General features: G+C 44.4%; 1 protein-coding gene across 2 annotated transcripts in view; it reads right to left on the reverse strand.

Moving 5' to 3' along the window:
• FER1L6 (fer-1 like family member 6) overlaps positions 1-17,002 on the reverse strand; it is a 117,278-nt gene that overhangs the window by 61,380 nt on the left and 38,896 nt on the right. For both annotated transcript variants that reach the window (XM_081918630.1, XM_081918629.1), the window contains exons 13-15: positions 12,285-12,471; positions 6,290-6,410; positions 3,901-4,001 (exon numbers count right to left, since the gene is read on the reverse strand). In XM_081918630.1, coding sequence (XP_081774756.1) covers positions 3,901-4,001; positions 6,290-6,410; positions 12,285-12,471 — 409 coding nt within the window. The remainder of the gene's footprint in view (positions 1-3,900; positions 4,002-6,289; positions 6,411-12,284; positions 12,472-17,002) is intronic.

Below are 17,002 nucleotides of genomic sequence, written 5' to 3' on the forward strand. Positions count from 1 at the left end.
GCCTTGATGCAGCATTCTGCACCCGCTGGAGTTTCTGGGACAGCTTCAAGGGCAGCCCCGTGTAGAGTGAATTACAGTAGTCAAGCCTGGAGGTGACCATCGCATAGATCACTGTGGCCAGGTCAGGGCGGGAAAGGTAAGGGAATCCTTTGCCCACTAACATGGGAATAAGTTCCTTTGAACTCAGTGAGACTTGTGTCAAAGTTGACATCAGAGGCAATTTTTTTATTAATGAATATTTATTAGCATTTTCAATAACAAACATAACAAAAATAAACAGAAAAAAGTAACAAAAATACAAAAAAACTTTTAAAAAGCAATTAAAAACATATACAATTTCAATTGCTTATTTTCATATAACTTCTTTCTCAGACCTCCTCACACCTCCCCTTCTTGTATTCCAATTCAATTGTTATTCCAGCAAATTCTTATTACTTATTTCTCAACCTTCGCTTAATAATTTTTACATATTATGATTTTACCTTTCCTCTTTCTTCCATTTCCTTAAATTATTTTTGCAATTCTTATTTTCATTTTAATTTGACCATTCTAAAAACCAATTTTAACTTATCTAAACTTAAACATCTATACTTATACGTCATTTCTTATTCTTAAGCATATTTCTTAAAGTCGGCCAATATTTCCCTTCCACGGCTTTCCCAACTTCCATGCAAATAATCAACACATTAAAACAAAGTAATTTATAATTATATACCCTTTGGATTACCAAACTCCACCCCCCCTTTCCCGGTTTTGGTCCCCAACAATTGTTCATCATATACTGTTTAGCCTGGAGATCTCACGTCCGAGGCTCTCGAGTCACCCTCAGTTCCTCTCTGTCGGCCTCTTTGACAGTCCTTGATGTTAAGCCCCAAGGCTCGGAGGGGCTCCAACCCCACAGGATCCATGTTTTTTCCAACTAACCCTCCATATTTAAAATTAACGCTTATGGGGTGCTCCAAACCTAGTTTCATCTTCCTCTCAAATCCAAAAGCTCCCCAAGCTCCAACTTCCACCTTGGTCAGGTTTGTGATCCTTAGGTCTTCATTTTCCATCTCAGACCAGACTTTCCACCTCAAATTTTTATTCTCCTTTGTTACCTTCCTGTCAGGCCCCGAATTATAGCTCTCCTTTAACATCTGCAAAGTTAGAACTCCTCCTTCCTTTTCTTCAGAAACAACATGTGTCTCTTTCTCCATATTCTCATGGCTCTCAAATTTCTCTGATTGTTCAATTGTGTAGATTTCTTGCTTCCACTCCTTATCAGTCTCAGCAATGTTATTTACTGCCAAGACCAAAGTGTTCACACTTGTAGTCAAAACATCGGTCTGATCTTGTAGCTTTCCCAGGAGAACAAGTATTCTATTGAGTTCAGTCTGATTTTTATTTCCTTCAGCCATTGTTGTAATGTCCCTACCCCCCACAAGGGGGATTTTGGTACTTTACTGTCTTTCGATTTAAACTCAGTAAACAAGTTAGTTTGTATCAGCTCTCCCTTATTTTCGACAAATTGCAACAAATATAGCCAGCAGAAGCGACAAAGACAAAGTTCCCTTTTTCCTTTCCTTTGACAGCTAGTTTGACAGCTGTCAAACTCTTCAGTACTTCGTCAACAGACTCTCTCGCGGGACGCCCCCGGGTTCGGGGGGGTGAAACTTTAACTCCCAAAGTTACTTTTATCCTCCGGTAAAATTCTTGTAGTGTCAAACCGTGAAGGTTAAAAGCTTTTAGAAAAAAAAGAAGATTATCTCGACCTTAGATAGCAGGCTCTTTGCTTTAAAATATCTACAAAGGGGGGGGGGACTTCCTTTTTAACCCTTCCCCGCTCGTTCCTAATTCAACAAAATTTTCTTTAAATTCCGAATTTCATATTTACTCATGGGTTCTTATTTTTAGGTCCAAATGTTCCAAGGAAAAAGTCAGCGCTTCTCCGACAATGGCATGTGGCTTCGCTCCGCAGAAGTAGCAGTCTACTCACAGCACCGCGCCGTACCCCGTCCCCGTTCCGTAGCCTTTAAAAAGGCTCCTTCGCAGTTTGGGGGGGCGCAAATGGTGTCCGCCGAGTCACCACGCTCACAGGCATCTGCGCCTGTGATTTTTGAGGGTCCCCGCGTCACCGCCGCGGACAAGACCCGATCCTGCGGAGCCGATTCCCTCCGGAGCTCGGAGGGAATCCGCCATTAGTCGATGGCGCTAACCCAGAAGTCCTGACATCAGAGGCAGTTTTAGGGCAGCATGACTAGTTCCACCTGGAAACTGGACAATGAACAGAGATGACACAGCAAGCACTTGAGGCTATGAGGCATGACAGCTCTGGCAAGTGTTGGGATACTGCCAGGGAGACGGAGGCATCAGGCAGGCCCCAGTCGTTTCCGAATGATCACCGGTCTCCCGTGGAACAGCATCAGTCAATTAGCGACACAAGCCTCAGAGACATTCCAAGACCCGTGCATGCCCTTTTCAGCAGAGTCTCCACAATGGAAGATGTAGACAGAAGAGCTTTATTCAACGTAGATCAGAACTAAGGAAAAACATGACTGCTTGCCACTGTGTCCAGGAAAACAGCCGGAACAAAAGCTATATACAAAATGGAAGTTCCCAGGGAGAACCTGGAAGTCAACAGGCATGTGATACACAACAATCATGCCTGACCATTTAAGTTGGAACGGAAATATCCTAACATCCTCCCCCTTTCCGTGTAACCGGTAATACCTGTGGTTCAACCCAATTGCAACCTCTGTACATAAACCTTAAGTTGTTCTCTGCTAACAACCTTAGACAACAGATCAGCAGGAATTTCATTTCCTGGCATGTAGGACACCTGAATGAGTCCTTCCTGAATACACTCTCTTGCATGATGTAACTTAATCTGCAAGTATTTGGTTCTTTGCTTGCAACTCTCTGAGTTCAGCAAAGCCAAACAGGATCTATCCTACGACTCAGCTACATTGGTAAAGATAAAGCGCTTTATATGCGCCATAAGACTGTGACACCTGTTGGTGCTGTGGAGTCCCAGCTTTCACCAACGGGATTTCTCTGTATGAAGTTTACAACATGATGAGTTAGAATTGGTTTTTTGATGTGTGTAGATCCAGCCCCAGAGTCCTCCTGCCTGCTTCCCAAAGCCTAGCTAGTGCTTGCCCAGCTTTAGGAAGGAGGAAATGAGACCCTGCCAGAGCCCTTGTGCCTTCTTCCCAAAGCCCAGCACGGCGTGAGGACTGCAGGAGGCGTCAAGTTTTGGCCTAGCTCAGCAGTGGCATAGGGCTGGTTGTTGGCACCTGGGGCGGGTGGACGTGAACCAGAGGGGCAGGGGGCGTGCGCTGGGGAGGTGAGAGGTGCCAGGTGAGGGACACCAGCCCAGCCTTTGCTGCCAATTCCACCAGAGTGACCCCACCAGGGCAAAGAAGGTTCATGCTGAACCACACAGGGGTGAGCCCCTCTGGCAGATGGCAGAGCGGAGAAGAACACCAGGCTGGGCCGCGCTGGGGGCGCCTAGTTCACGCCCCCTTAAAAATTGTGCACCCAGGGCCATGGCCCCCCTGGCGTTCCCACGCTACACCCTAAATCTACTGCTGCAGACATGCACAGGAGTATGCTGTCAAAAAAGCATCTACGGTATAGCCCAGGGACACAGAGCCTATGGTCCTCCAGGAGATGTGGGACTCCACTCCCATCAGCCCCAGCCAGCATGACCAATGGTGCAGGATCATGGGAGCTGTAGTCCAGCAAGATCTGGAAGGCCACAAATTCCCCATCCCTGGTATAGCCTCCTTTGTATTACTTGTTCATTCCTTACCCACCACCTGGAAACTATAAGGTACACTTTTTCTTACCTACTTTGGTAGATACAATCGAGTATAAAGTATATGTACTGTCAGCTTCTCCAGTAGATAGTCTTACCTACTTTGGTTGATAAAATCCGTTAAAGTGGACCTCATTTTCTCCTCTGAGGCAATCTCAGAAACTTTGATCAGATCTCTCACTTGTTCTAAACCTTCTTCCTAAGGGATGGGGCACGGGGAGAAAAAGTTGCATGAAGAGCATATAAATGTCACCAGAAATGGCAAGAGTTGCTTTCAATTAATGCAATTATTAGGGGGGAAAGCCTTCACTGGCTAATTAGCTTAAGTGATAAACGATAATTGGTTCCAGCTAATTGGCATGTATGACACATTTTTTACTGAGAAGTGAATTTATTAGTTGCTCGATGCATTGTAGACTCAACATAGTTTATGTTAATTAAGTCAGAGGTCTCCAGAAAGGGGACATTCTCCGCTGAGATGTCATGTTATAAACAATCTTCTGTCTTCTGATGGCGGGCGATTTTTGACATATGCCATACTTTGAGTTTAACAAGGGCCGAATCTTGGCTCTGACTCATGACCCACTCCCATGTAGTCTCAAAAATATGCAAAGCCTCTTTGACCCCTTCCTCTCCAATGCAAACATCAACAGAAGCGTTGGCAAAGTGCTCCCTTTATTAACATAAAGATGCTGTAGCCTGAAAAGTGATGCTATAGGACAAACGTGGGGGAACTGAGATCCTTGAGATGTTGTTAGACTTCAATCCATCCGCCCCAACCAGCATGGCCAATGGTGAGGGATGATGGGAGTTGTGGCCCAATAACTTCCAGAGAGACACAGGTTCCTCGCCTCTGCTACAGGTGATCAATTATCAATATATTGAGTAGAGAAATAGAAACAGCAGCAAAATAGCAATTCTGAGCAGGAGCCCAGATCTGGAGGTACAGAACCCATCTGACCGCATGGGGCCACCCATCTTTGAGTCCTGCTGATGAGGAGAAAGTCAGGCTCCACACATGCTTTGGATCAGGGCTCTGGTGAGAGGCCAGGATTTTTTTTGGGGGGGGGGAAGGACAGCAGAGTCACCTATAAGAGAGCCTAGCCAGCAACCTGAAGCAACTCTTTATCCTGCATAGTTCCCCATTTGTTATGTACTAAGCTTGGATCCTAGAACAATAGGCAAGTAGGATCCTAGAATGCAACAACTGATTGGCTTGCAGGAGAAGACCAATCAGGCTCCAGGAGGAAGTTAATCAGCCTGTTAGGCTGGTAGGATCGTAGAATGCAACAACTGATTGGCCTGCAGGAAAAGACCAATCAGGCTCCAGGAGGGAATCAGAATCAGCCAATCAGTGTGTAAATAATGTATATAAAAGCCTGACGTTTGGGGGGCAATTTAATCACTGTTTTACAAGCTGCAATAAAGAGCATGAAATCACTACAGGTCTCCGAGTATATTTCACCATTATTTCTTGCACCACTACGGAGAAGGCCCTCTGCCTGGTTCCCTGTAACTTGACTTCTCGCAACAAGAGAACTGCCAGAAGACCCTCGGAGCTGGACCTCAGTAGCTTTATTACATCCATTTGTTTTTAAAATGAAATTGATGGTTATGGGTTGCAGACAATGCTAGTCCTACTCAGAGAAGGCCCGTTGAAATTAATGAAGATGACGAACTTAGGTCCATTGATTTCAGTGTGTCTACTCTCTGTAAAGCTCAGTGGGAGACAACCCTCCATCTGCATTTTGATAATCTTAGTATGCCTACTGGTTTTTAAAGTCTCTATTGCTATTTTAATTAATGTTTTACACTGGAAACCAAATTGAGGAAAACTTAGAAATGATACACAGGAATCGCTTGCAGAGTAAGTAACCTTTCCCTCACCCACTTTTTTGGGGCACGAAAAGCTTAAGGTGCTGTCCAGCTTCTCTCACACCACCGCAGAAGCACTTCTATGAATATTCCAGCCGTTTACAAAGCCAACTCAAGCAAGAGAATTCTCTTGCGAATTCCAGTGTGCGAAAATGCCCCCACCCCGAATTTAGCAAGTGGTTTGGAGAAGCATGGTCCAGTATACCTGAAGGAGCGTCTCCATCTCCATCTTTCTTCCTGAACACTGAGGTCCAGAGCCGAGGGCCTTCTGGCAGTTCCCTCGCTACGAGAAACCAAGTTACAGGGAACCAGGCAGTGGGCCTTCTCAGTAGTGCCACCTGCCCTGTGGAACGCCCTCCCACCAGATGCCAAAGAGAAAAATAACTACCAAACTTTTAGAAGACATCTGAAGGCAGCCCTCTTTAGGGAAGCTTTTAATGTTTAACAGACTACTGTATTTTAATACTTTGTTGGAAGCCGCCCAGAGTGGCTGGGAAAACCCAGCCAGATGGGTGGGGTATAAATATATTATTATTATTATTATTATTATTATTATTATTATTATTATTATCATTATCATCATCATTATTATTGATATTCCCGCAGGCTTACCAGGAGATGTGCCATTTTCTCGAGGACGTTAGAATAATACAGCCTGAAAGTTTGGTCACCCCAAAAACTCTTTATGTATACACAGGGCTTCTTATCGTCATAGGGCAAATAAAGGTAGTTTCTGTGGAAAGAGATGAGATAGCATCATCAATAGTTTTTTGGGATCTGCTACTAAACTATAGTGATGTGCAAGTATACAGCCAATTTGTTTCCCATATATTCACAAGGCAATCTGACTGTATGGACAGGCCATTTACTTCAGATTTGTATGAATCCACAGAACTCAACTGCATCTCTTCTTTTAAATCGGACATACTCAGAAAGATTACAGCAGCACCTCAGTTGCAAATGGCTGATAAAACGCTTTCCCCTTAGAGTATTTTTCATAGAATCATAGAATCATAGAGTTGGAAGAGACCACAAGGGCCATCGAGTCCAACCCCCTGCCAAGCAGGAAACACCATGAGAGCACTCCTGACATATGGTTGTCAAGCCTCTGCTTAAAGACCTCCAAAGAAGGAGACTCCACCACACTCCTTGACAGCAAATTCCACTGTCAAACAGCTCTTACTGTCAGGAAGTTCTTCCTAACGTTTAGGTGGAATCTTCTTTCTTGTAGTTTAGATCCATTGCTCCGTGTCTGCTTCTCTGGAGCAGCAGAAAACAACCTTTTCCCCTCCTCTATGTGACATCCTTTTATATATTTGAACATGGCTATCATATCACCCCTTAACCTCCTCTTCTTCAGGCTAAACATGCCCAGCTCCCTTAGCCGTTCCTCATAAGGCATCGTTTCCAGGCCTTTGACCATTTTGGTTGCCCTCCTCTGGACACGTTCCAGTTTGTCAGTGTCCTTCTTGAACTGTGGTGACCAGAACTGGACACAGTACTCCAGGTGAGGTCTGACCAGAGCAGAATACAGTGGCACTATTACTTCCCTTGATCTAGATGTTATATTCACTTAGATCTGAACTCAGAAAGTCGTGACTATGCGTCTTTCTTTCTTTCTTTCTTTCTTTCTTTCTTTCTTTCTTTCTTTCTTTCTTTCTTTCTTTCTTTCTTGTAAAATAAAATTTTCTACAAAAAGCAAGTGTGCCAGCGACCAGCTTGGCTGGAGACAGTGAGATGTGCCAGCCGTCAGGCATGAAGCCCAATATGCTCATCCCAAGTCTTTGCCCTATAGCTGTGCTTTTTTCAGAAGGCCGTTTTGAAGGCAGCTTTGTTTGCACTTAAAATCTTCTCCACCTGCTAAATTGCTTTTCTTCTAGATGATTTCCCTTTAGATATGCAACTTGTGTGCTGTTAATCCTTACTTGACTAATTAAAACGCATCAGCCACATCACTGCATAGCTTTATCCAATATGCTGGTGAGAGAGAGAGAGTTTATAGAACTGGCAGCAAGGGAGAAAAACATGGAATCTGGTTGTCACACCTGAATAGGCCCACAGCTCAGTAGCAGAGCATCTTCATGCAGAAAGTCCCAGGTTCAAATCCTAGCATCTCCAGGCCAGGCTTGGAGATAACACTGTATGATATCCCACACAACTTTCCCCAAGGATTTAGATTTAATTGCAACAAAACAGATCTATAGCTGGTTGTTTCATAACATTGTTCTTCATTGCCCAATTTTTGTGCTTGTTTTTGAAGTACATTGCAAGCATATTTTTGTGGGTCTTAATGTTGATTGTGTCTAATTCAGCATAGGGCCGTTTCCTATATTGCTATGGTGCCTTCAGGGCTGAATTTCAGCAGGTGCATCTGTGATTTTATGCGAGAGGCCAGTTGCATTATGCGTACATAATAGCGCTCCAGAGAAGGCATACGATTCTCATGTCCTCGTCCAGACAGAAAAAGTGTTCATACACTTAATAGCTTTGAGACAAAAGGGAGGCTGTTCCTCCACCAATGAATATAAACCAGGCTTCCTCAACCTTGGCCCTCAAGATGTTTTGAGACTACAGTTCCCATCATCCCTGACCACTGGTCCTGCTAGCTAGGGATCCTGGGAGTTGTAGGCCAAAAACATCTGGAGGGCCGAGGTTGAGGAAGCCTGATGTAAACATTAGCACTTTACAGTGTCATGTAAACATTAGCACTTTACAGTGTCATGAAAGGATCATCTAGTGAAATTGTTCATTAACAGAATAGGAATGTGGCACACTCATAAAAATGGTCCACTCTCTTCTTCCTTGCCACTCACTTCAAGGTAAAGGGACCCCTGACCATTAGGTCCAGTCGTGGCTGACTCTGGAGTTGCAGCACTCATCTCGCTTTATTGGCCAAGGGAGCCAGAGTACAGCTTCTGGGTCATGTGGCCAGCATGACTAAGCCGCTTCTGGCAAACCAGAGCAGTGCATGGAAATGCTGTTTACCTTCCTGTTGGAGCAGTACCTATTTATCTACTTGCACTGGCGTGCTTTCGAATTGCTAGGTTGGCAAGAGCCGGGACCGAAAAACTCACCCCATTGCAGGGATTCGAACTGCTGACCTTCTGATCGTCAAGTCCTAGGCTCTGTGGTTTAACCCACAGCACCACCTGCAGTGGAGGGGGGGGGCTTTTCTCTATTCCTCTTTGCCCCTGGCGCTCAGAATGCAAAGAGAGAGAGAAAGGAAGAGAAACAGCAGGCTGAAGAGAGAGGAAAGACCTCCTGTTGGAAAGAAGACGCCCCTGATTGCATCAGTAGGAGAGCAAAAAATGGTAAAAGGTAAAGGACCCCTGGATGGTTAAGTCTAGTCAAAGGTGACTATGGGGTTGTGGCGCTCATCTTGCTTTCAGGCTGAGGGAGCCAGCGTTTGTCCACAGACAGCTTTCGGCATCATGTGGCCAGCATGACTAAACCACTTCTGGCACAACTGAACACCATGACGGAAACACCATTTACCTTCCCACGGTACCTGGTTATCTCTCTATTTGGTTTTTTGTCATCGAAATACACTGCAGACATCTGATCTCCCTGAAGACCTAGAGATGTGACGATAGGCTGCTCTGCCTCCTTTCTTTTAGCAAATGTTGTGCCACCGGGGAAGTGGTAATTCTGTATTGATTTGTTTTGGATGTTTGTATGTGATGTCAATAAAAGGTTTGATGATTATGATCTACTTGCACTGGCATGCTTTCAAACTGCTAGGTTGGCAGGAGCTGGGACGGAGCAACGGGAGCTCACCCCATCACGGGGATTCGAAACACCAACCTTCTTATGCAAGTCCAAGAGGCTCAATGGTTTAGACCACAGCGCCACCCGCATCCCTTCCAACAGGGTCCAAATTGAGCTTGGAATTAACCACACTATTTTCTGATTTTGGGGTGAGTCTTCCATTGCCTGAGTCCAATTCTGACATCAAGCAGAGGGGGCAACTCTTTCTCCAAGGTTTAATAATTTTGGGAAACTTGATTGCCATGTAATTTTTGCGGTGTCCCCCATTCAATCAATTGTAGTCTCACTGTTTGAATGAACAGGAGATGGAATCCAAGAAAGGACAGGCTTCATATTGGTCACTTGATTACCCTGCTATACAATCAGCTGTGTTTTACTGTAGCTATCATCCAGAGTAATGAAATACAAGAATGCAATCTCTGTCTCTCCCACAATTTTTGGAAATTAATAGCATTTATTCATTTTAACATTGAGTCTGTTGGCAATATTTTTACCACACCTAGATAAGAATTTGCTAGGGGCCACTAGGGGCTCAATCTGGACCATGGATTGCCAGTCGCCTATACCTGATATGCAGCATAGTTCTATTATAAAGGTAAAAGGACCCCTGACCATTAGGTCCAGTCGCGGACGACTCTGGGGTTGCGGCGCTCATCTCGCTTTACTGGCCGAGGAAGCCGGCTTATAGCTTCCAGGTCATGTGGCCAGCATGACTAAGCCGCTTGTGGTGAACCAGAGCAGCGCATGGAAACACCATTTACCTTCCCGCCAGAGCAGTACCTATTTATCTACTTGCACTTTGACGTGCTTTCGAACTGCTAGGATGGCAGGAGCAGGGACCAAGCAATGGGAGCTCACCCCGTTGCAGGGATTCGAACTACCGACCTTCTGATCAGCAAGCTCTAGGCTCTGTGGTTTAACCCACAGCGCCACCCGCCATATCCCAGTTCTATTATACTTTATGCTATAAATTCATTTGTCCACAAGAATCCGATAAAGGAAGGGGAAATGCAAAATCTGAAATAGCTTTGCACCTACATGAAAGAGAGATGTCGGTCTTTAAGGAGTGGTGGAACCAGACAAATACCATAGCAGCTAATATAAAGCAATTGCAGATTTCTGTTCTTTTATTGCCGCCGTTTTAGATCTGAATGTCTATCAGGCGAATACATAAAAACCCACCAGCTGCCTCTCCAAGATAATAGCTGATCATCTACATTCTCTAGTACTGTCATGAGAGACGGCAGCTACATCCTTGACAGCCTCTGCTTTTCATCTCTCTCACCAGGAGACTGTCCTAAAAGACCATTCTCTTCCAGCCTAGTATTACTGGCAATGATTTCATCTGATTGCTTTGTTTTCTCAGAGCACATCTCTCTGCCTTTTTCTGAAGTTTTGGGATATAACATCAGGCATAGAGATGAGGAGCAAATGCAAATGTCCCATTCCCGATCTCCTCTGGAGTCTTTTAAGTCAGACACATGTTCTCCCTGCTACCCTCCCTTGGGAGGAGTCCCCCTTCTGCCCCATGGTTTGCTTTAACCATGGTGTATTCTTACCACTATGGCCATGGCTGGCACAGACCAGAATCACCTTATGACCAATGCTTGCAAATCCTGTACAGATCAAAGCAAGATTAGGAGGGAATTTGGGTACCCCTGTAATACAAAGGCTTGCAGCTATGCTACTATCATTATAATACGCAGGCTTTCTGGTTTCCATAAGAATTATTGTTCTTATCATTTTAAAATGAATATTGAGATTTTTAATGTATATAATAAAACGTAAAGGTACCCCTGGCCAGTCGTGTCCGACTCTAGGGTTGTGCGCCCATCTCACTTAAGAGGCCGGGGGCCAGCACTGTCCGAAGACACTTCCGGGTCATGTGGCCAGCGTGACAAGCTGCATCTGGCGAGCCAGTGCAGCACACGGAAACGCGGTTTACCTTCCCGCTAGTAAGTGGTCCCTATTTATCTACTTGCACCCAGGGGTGCTTTCGAACTGCTAGGTTGACAGGCGCTGGGACCGAGCAACGGGAGCGCACCCTGCCGCGGGGATTCGAACCGCCGACCTGACGATCGGCAAGTCCTAGGCGCTGAGGTTTTACCCACAGCACCACCCACGGCCCTATAGTGTATATAATAAACCTTGCTATATAAATGAATGAAACACTTCATTACTCAGGAAGTGGTCCTATTTGCACAATACATCAGCATGATTGCATTACCATTTGTGCTATTAGTTCAGCAGGCTACTTTTTTGTCCCCTCAAAATTTGGGCCAAAAACACATGTTAAATAGATTGCCATCTCCCCTAGCAACTTCTTTAGCCCCACTAATGTAGGAATATGGATGAATTTAATTTTGTTTACATTTTAATGAGAAACTACTTAATTAGCACTTCTCAAGCCGACATGCGAAGCAAAACCCAACGTCCTTAGAAATCCTCTGAATGTCACAGTGCATTTCTCCAGTGAGAGAGAGAAAGAGAGAGAGAAAGGTGGGGAGCGTGCTTTAAAATGCATTGATTAGCAAAAACTGATGTACAAAAATGCATTATTTTATGGAAATTACACAAAACGGCACACCAAAATGTATTTCTTCAAAGGAATTTGCACAGAAATGCTTATTGTTTTCAATTTTTTTAATAGGAAAAAATAAATAAATTGTGAATTGCAACAGAAATGTGCAAAACTGACCTTAAAGACTGGGGGAAATGAGAAATTGGGCGGACCAAAATTTGCAGATTTGTCCATATCTGCTTAGGAAAGACCTGTATCTCTAGAGACGCAGGTGAAGGAAAGAGATTTAATGAAGCCTATCAGTGTCTGGGGCTCTACCTGTTTCCCTCTGTGATGAGCGGCTTCTCTGGGTGTGTGGTAGATACCAGCGGCACTGCAAAGTCATGTGAAGCTTCTCCCGTTCCCTCATGCAGAAGAGGGGTACCTTCCTCCTCCTCTCCCTCATGACCTTTCTTCTTGCTCCCAGCTCCAGGTGACACTCCATCAATAACATTGCCAAAATTCCCTAGAGGTACAAACCAAATATGGGAGAGGGGTAACAGAATTAGGCTACATCTAGGACCAAAGCATTTAAACACAACCGGACAGCCGGAATGTTGTGAATGCATAAAGATAGGAAGGTTAGGTTGTTAGGGAGGAAATACCATTTGAAATTAGGATTAATGATTTATATGGACCAAGAAAGGAAGATTAATTCTATTTGATTAATTGGGGAAATTAATTGGGTAAATGTCTAAACAGTAACTGAACATGCATGGTCGATGGAAATAGGAATGGATGGGAAAGTATCAGAAATTAAGAAATTAGAAATTAAGAAAAAGTATTTTACTGTGAGCAGCAAAAGGAAGCATCTTAATAGTCAAGTTAAGTTGGTTTTAATTTTAAATTTGGAAAATTAATAAAAAATCAATTGGGGAAAATAATAATAAACACAACCAGATTATAACTAGATCTTTTCCACACCCAAGATACTATGGATAATGTTTGAGTTTTGAATTCTTAAAAGTTGTCCTCTCATTGACCCTGTTTCTGAAGACTCCTCCTATACAACATCCTTGATGGTCATAAAAGAGAATGAGGCAAGTTCATCAGTGGCTACCAGCCACAATGGCTATGGTCTACCTTCACTGTCAGAGGCAGCCAATTTCTGGGAATCACAAGTGGGGAGGATGCTATAACACCCAGGTCCTTCTTCTGGCTTCCTATAGGATTCTGGTTGGCCACTGGTTGGCCACTGTGGATTGTTGTTGTTGTTTAGTCGTTTAGTCGTGTCTGACTCTTCATGACCCCATGGACCAGAGCACGCCAGGCACTTCTGTATTCCACTGCCTCCCGCAGTTTGGTCAGACTCATGTTTGTAGCTTCGGAGACACTATCCAACCATCTCGTCCTCTGTCATCCCCTTCTCCTTGTGCCCTCAATCTTTCCCAACTTTAGGGTCTTTTCCAGGGAGTCTTTTCTTCTCATGAGGTGGCCAAAGTATTGGAGCCTCAGCTTCAGGATCTGTCCTTCCAGTGAGCACTCAGGGCTGATTTCCTTAAGAATGGATAGGTTGGATCTTCTTGCAGTCCATGGGACTCTCAAGAGTCTCCTCCAGCACCATAATTCAAAAGCATCAATTCTTTGGCGATCTGCCTTTTTTATGGTCCAGCTCTCACTTCCATACATCACTACTGGGAAAACCATAGCTTTTACTACACGGACCTTTGTTGGCAAGGTGATGTCTCTACTGTGGATTAGATGAGCCTTTGGCCTGATCCAGCAGGACTCTTCTCGTGCTCAAAGGTTGTATTACTCTTTGCTGTGCAAATACACAAATGAAGTCCTTTCTCGTCCAGCCTCTCCCAAGTCCATGCTTGAGTAAATATTAGACACCGCCTTGTTTACTAAGGAGGCCTTTCCTTATCAGAAAAAACCACTCTGTTCTTGAACATGGAGAATGCTAAAGGTGTTACCACAGCTACTGCATACAAACAGGGAGGGATAGACCAGGTTGAAAAAGGCAGAGTCAAAGTAGAGACATGTAAGAACTTCCCTGCGGTTTAATGACCTGTTGGAGTCTTCTTTAAGTCTGCTTTCTGGTCTTAAATAGAAGTTAGGATGTTCATCTGCAATGCCTGCCTTATTTGTTGTTGTTTAGTCAGTTAGTCGTGTCCGACTCTTTGTGACCCCATGGACCAGAGCACGCCAGGCCCACCTGTCTTCCACTGCCTCCCACAGTTTGGTCAAACTCATGTTAATAGCTTCAAGAACACTGTCCAACCATCTCGTCCTCTGTCGTCCCCTTCTCCTTGTGCCCTCAATCTTTCCCAACATTAGGGTCTTTTCCAGGGAGTTTTATCTTCTCACGAGGTGGCCAAAGTATTGGAGCCTCAGCTTCACGATCTGTCCTTCCAGGGAGCACTCAAGGCTGATTTCCTTAAGAATGGATAGGTTGGATCTTCTTGCAGTCCATGGGACTCTCAAGAGTCTCCTCCAGCACCATAATTCTAAAGCATCAATTCTTCAGCGATCAGCCTTCTTTATGGTCCAGCTCTCACTTCCATACATCACTACTGGGAAAACCATAGCCTACAGTGGTGCAAAAACTAATAAAATCACTATTAGAGGGCAGATATCATGGCATCCCAGTTGAACACAGATGATGCCCATGCAACTCTGATGAGATTAAAACCATTGGGCATGTTCCTCTATACTGCCTGTTGTATTGCGATACCCAAAGAGAGCTAATTGAACCACTACTAAGGAAATTACCTGGCCGCTCAGGAAACCTATGTTAAATATCTCCTTGCCAACAACAATCTGAATATCACCAGGCCTGTCGAGAAATTCAGTTTTATGGCAATGGGGACAAGACAGGCTGCGGTGACAGTGATGGCCGATGAATGAGCACTGATTTTAAACTTTGGAACACAAATTTTAGTTGAAGGAGTGTTATTTTTAATGTAAATAAGTTTATAGGAAATTTCTAAATCCGTCCACCTCTTGATACTGATGAAGCATATGTTTCTGTTGTTAATTTTGCTGTCTGGTCTTTGACTGCAATAAAGATGGGTTGATTGAATAAAGTTACCTGCTGAAAGTTGTGCAGATTTTTTTTGTTTGCCTATTGTGCTACAATTTGAAAACAACCTGACCTAGGAGGAAAACCAGGATATCAGAGCGTGTTTGATGTTCCTGCTTTCCTATTTATGACTGAGAAATGGCATCTGCAATTAAAAAAAAATGCAAAACCTTTGCTGACTAGGATGTGTATCTGATTTCTCTTCAGAGTTCTGACTTGCAAACGAGAGTGAGACAAAGGCAATATGCTTTGTAACACATTGCATGCTCACAGTCATCATATACTATTTCTAAAAAAAGAGCGAAATGAAATAATTCCCTGAGAAATGTCACTTATGCTGTTTAATTTTTTTTAACCTTCCTCAGAATTCCCAGATACGCCTCACCAGAGAAGGCACTTCCAAATTCACCCCAGCAGAGTACATTAGCAACCTAGTTTCCTGGGATAGCTCAGTCAACAGAGCATAAGACTCTCAATCTGAAGGTCATGGGTTCGAGTCCCTGCATTGCAGGGGGTCAGACTAGATGACCCTTAGGATACCTTCCAACTCTACAATTCTATGATTCCTAACATGTGCCAAATATTGAGGATGCCTCCAGACTGTCATTATTTTGCAGGAGGGATTCAAGAGCATGCCACAAAATTTAGGTATGCGTATTTACAGTGGGGGACGCAGGTGGCACTGTGGGTTAAAGACTCAGCGCCTAGGACTTGCCGATCGAAAGGTCGGCGGTTCGAATCCCTGCGGCGGGGTGCGCTCCCGCTGCTCGGTCCCAGCGCCTGCCAACCTAGCAGTTCGAAAGCACCTCCGGGTGCAAGTAGATAAATAGGGACCGCTTACCAGCGGGAAGGTAAATGGCGTTTCCGTGTGCGGCTCTGGCTCGCCAGATGCAGCTTTGTCACGCTGGCCACGTGACCCGGAAGTGTCTCCGGACAGCGCTGGCCCCTGGCCTCTTAAGTGAGATGGGCGCACAACCCCAGAGTCTGTCAAGACTGGCCCGTACGGGCAGGGGTACCTTTACCTTTACCTTTATTTACAGTGGATCAAAGTACTCTGTTATCCCTGCACAACAAATCCGCTTTATAAAAGAATCAGACTCTTTGCAGTTAGGAAAGTGACAAGGAAATGCATTGAAAAGCGTGGAATGAATGGATGTTTATCAGAAAGGTGCATAAACACGATGCAAGCAAATTAGGGCAAGTACTCAATGTCGTATAATCTGCCTGCAAACAAATGGGAATAACTGCTCAGTAAAGACTGGATACAATCTAAGCTCCATGTAAGCTTTGTGAAAGCAAAGCAGGAGGAAAGCTCAATAAATAGGTCATCTGGGAGGAGCCCATTGAAATGCCCCTATAAATGAAATCATTTTTGGTTTTCTCAAAATTCCCGCAGAGGTTTCACTTGAACAGGGTCCTCCAAGTTCACTTTGAATTTTGTTACTGGGATAATATAGTGGCAAGTCCACCTTTGATGTTGGAGAACATGAATTTAAACTAATGTATGTAGGAGAGCTTTTATCAGTCCATTATGGCTGGGATACAAAAATCAGCAAGGCAAAGTTGCTGAGTTATATGACTGTTATGTATTCAGTGGTCTGTGTTTGCCTGAGCTTGAGTCTGGACTAAGGAGTCTGAGCTCCTGTGCTCTGATTCGATACATGATGTCCAATCACAGGAGATTTCAGGATTTGGGCCTCTGCCATTGGCCCTTGAACTCTGAGTCGTGATTCGCAGCTTGGAAGTTTAGACAGCCAATCACGTTGGGAGTGGGAGTGGCCCAGGCTTTCAGGAATGTATATAAGCAGTTGCTTTGCCCCTGTTTCCTAGTTATGGAGTTCAATAAAGGTTCTTGCTGTTATTGCTGTGTTGTGTAATTTGGACCCTGCTGGAAGGGACGTGGGTGGCACTGTGGTCTAAACCAAACAGTGTGGAAACTCTCCACTCAGGCTTTCATCCAGAAGGACCTTAT

Source organism: Podarcis melisellensis, assembly GCF_964234715.1.
Source record: "Podarcis melisellensis genome assembly, chromosome: 7".
NCBI classification, from domain to species: domain Eukaryota; kingdom Metazoa; phylum Chordata; class Lepidosauria; order Squamata; family Lacertidae; genus Podarcis; species Podarcis melisellensis.